Source organism: Cricetulus griseus, chromosome 7, assembly GCF_003668045.3.
Source record: "Cricetulus griseus strain 17A/GY chromosome 7, alternate assembly CriGri-PICRH-1.0, whole genome shotgun sequence".
Lineage (NCBI taxonomy): Eukaryota > Metazoa > Chordata > Mammalia > Rodentia > Cricetidae > Cricetulus > Cricetulus griseus.
Window position 1 is genome coordinate 87,602,629 of NC_048600.1, and position 2,761 is coordinate 87,605,389.

A 2,761-nucleotide genomic window follows, 5' to 3' on the forward strand; every position below is an offset into this window, starting at 1 on the left:
CCTGTGGTAACAGTTAAGGTTGAAGCTCAATATATCTACAGAACTCCTGAGATCTGAGGAGGTCATCAACTCCATTCTCCAAGGACAACCACAGATTGTTCATGCTGACACAATAGAGTTGATATCAGCTAATCTAAATGCCCATTATTTGGGATAATTAATACAACAAATAAACTTTGACAAGTAAAACAACACAAAACAGAATAAAAGCATACAGGAGTCAAAGTTTTTCTTAAGAAGCCAGATGAGCAGGAAGAGAGACAATGTAAAAACTAAAAGTAGGACAGGAGGAGGGCATACAAAGAGAAGCTGCCTTCCACCAATATGTGTGGTACGCATACATTGAACCAGCACACTGGATCCCATTAATGTGTGTAATAAATACATAACTAACACAAAAGGAAACCTAAAGAACAAAATAATAATAAAGCAGACAGAAATGTGTTCAAGGAGTTTATATGTTAGCCACTGAAAGTTTTTCAATAAGTGGAATAGGTTGAGTAACACTAAATTCATCACAGAACATGAGCTTCTCAGGCTTCTGACTTTGGGACAGACGCTAGTTTCCACTCAGTCTGTTTCCTGTGCTGAACAATGTGAATTCCTCTGGACCCTCACACGCTAAGAGTCATGTGCATGGTGCACTTAAGGACAGCATTTGCCACAAACAACTCACTGCTAAATGTCCATTCTATCCTGAAGTAGTGAAAAAGTGCGGAGGCATATTTTAAATTGTTAAAGTATTCACAAGGACTGATTAAATAATCAGTGAAAGATATAGCAGAGTGTTCACATCACAAAATTAGTGGAGTGATTTGTATTGATATGACAAGCTCTTCTAGATGTACTGCAGAAAAGCATATGGAGAAGCTGGAATGACACTGGAGGGTTTTGAGTGGGTGAAGGAGAATTTTGTCTCTTTAAAGGTTCACCATGCAAATAGAGAAGAAAGCATCTATGAAGAAAAAATAGAGAGAGAAGTATCCCAGATGAGCCTGCATGGCTGTGACTGACGTTGCAGCACAAACAACTAAACCTCATTAAACCCACTCCCCTGTCACAGCCTTCTCCAGTTTTTCTCCATTCACCCATGAATGTTACCTGCACTCTGCGTTTACACTGCATAGATGACCAAATGACCTTATCCTTACTTTCTGTTCTCTTATTAGTTTTCCAAATTTGAAACTAGACTCTATTTTGAGCATCCAGACAACATACAAAGGCATCCAATTTACTGTCATTAACTTTGTGTTACATACCACTATACAAACACGTGGTCATATTTACTTGGAATGTAATTTTTATTTAACAAGGTATTATATATGTAAGTGTGTAACAGCAAAATTAATAGAACTTGAAGGAAGGGGGGAATGAATGAGAATATATTGATTTTAAAGAGAGAGGGGATGAAATTATATTGATTTGGGAGTAGTACAATTTTTGACATGACATTTAACCCAGACCTTTCATTACTCATTTTGGGGTGCAGCTCTCCGTCTGAGCCCTCTTTTTAGGGCGCCCTTAACCTCTTTGTTACGAAGACTGTAAATAAAAGGATTCAAGGTCGGTGTGACCACTGCATAGACCACACTGGCCAGGCGGTCATAACGAGCTGAGTAGGAGGATGAGGGCCTGAAGTAGACAGAGAGGACAGAGCCAAAGAAAAGCGATACCACCACCAGGTGCGCCCCACAGGTGGAGAAGGCGCGGCGCCGACCTCCCGTGGTCCTCACTCCAAGAACTGCCACAAGGATGCGAGCATAGGAAAGGGACACAAGGAGCAGCGGGGTCAGCACCACTGCCAGGCCCTCTGAGAAGATAGCAGTCTCTGCCACTGATGTGTCTGAGGTCGCCAAGCTCAGCATCACTGTCATGTCACAAAAAAAGTGGTGCACTGGGGCAGAGGGTGGGTAGGAGAGTGCAGAGATGAGCAGTGTGTGCAGCAGCGAGTGCAGATGAGCCACAGCCCAAGATGCAGCCACCAGGGCAAGGCAGCGCCAGGGTGTCATGACTGTACCATAGTGCAGTGGCCGGCACACAGCCACAGCACGGTCGTAGGACATGGCTGCCAGGAGGTAGCTCTCGGTGATGCCCAGTGCTACAAAGAAATACATCTGGGCAAAGCAAGCCTGGAAGGACACGACCTGGACAGGATGTATCAGAGTGGCCAGCAGTCTTGGGACAGTGACTGTGGTAAAGCAGACATCCACAAGGCTCAGGTGACCCAGGAAGTAATACATGGGGGAGCACAACGCCCCATCAGACCTCACCAGCACCACCATGCTCAGGTTGCCGAGGGCGTTAAGCAGGTAGATGCTAAGGAAAAGCAGAAACAGCAGCGGGTGGGCATCTGTGCCATCCATTAAGCCAAGGAGCTGGAACTGTGATCTGTATGTGAGGTTGGACACAGCCATAGAGGTCAGGTACCTGTGTAGATGCTGAAGAGAGAGATTAGACAGGAAGCTTAAGATCTCAGACTCTCAGATAGGCTTTCTGAGCCTTAAAAATAATTTTTAAACTACAAACAGTATTTAAAATCTATTTGCTGTTTGGCCTGAATATTTGTGTATGCCACACACGTGCCTGAGGAGCCAGAAGAAGGCATCTGATCCCCTAGAATTGGAGTTAGAGATGGTTGTGAGTTGCCATATGGGTGCTAGGAACTAATCCGTGGTCTTCTGGAAGAGCAGCCAGTGCTCTTAACTACTGAGCTATCCCCAGATGATTTTTTTCTTTCTTTTTTCTTTTTTCTTCTTTCTTT

General features: G+C 44.0%; 1 protein-coding gene across 1 annotated transcript; it reads right to left on the reverse strand.

Annotated features, from left to right (window-relative positions):
* Positions 1 to 1,469: 1,469 nt before the first annotated feature.
* LOC100763816 (olfactory receptor 1L4) lies at positions 1,470 to 2,414 on the reverse strand. The gene has a single exon (XM_027426148.1). The coding sequence runs from the start codon at positions 2,412 to 2,414 to the stop codon at positions 1,470 to 1,472; it is 945 nt and encodes a 314-aa protein (XP_027281949.1).
* Positions 2,415 to 2,761: the final 347 nt, after the last annotated feature.

Coding starts and splice junctions, on each gene's coding strand:
- LOC100763816 (XM_027426148.1), bottom strand. CDS start 2,414: ATGGCTGTGTCCAACCTCACATACAGATCACAGTTCCAGCTCCTTGGC.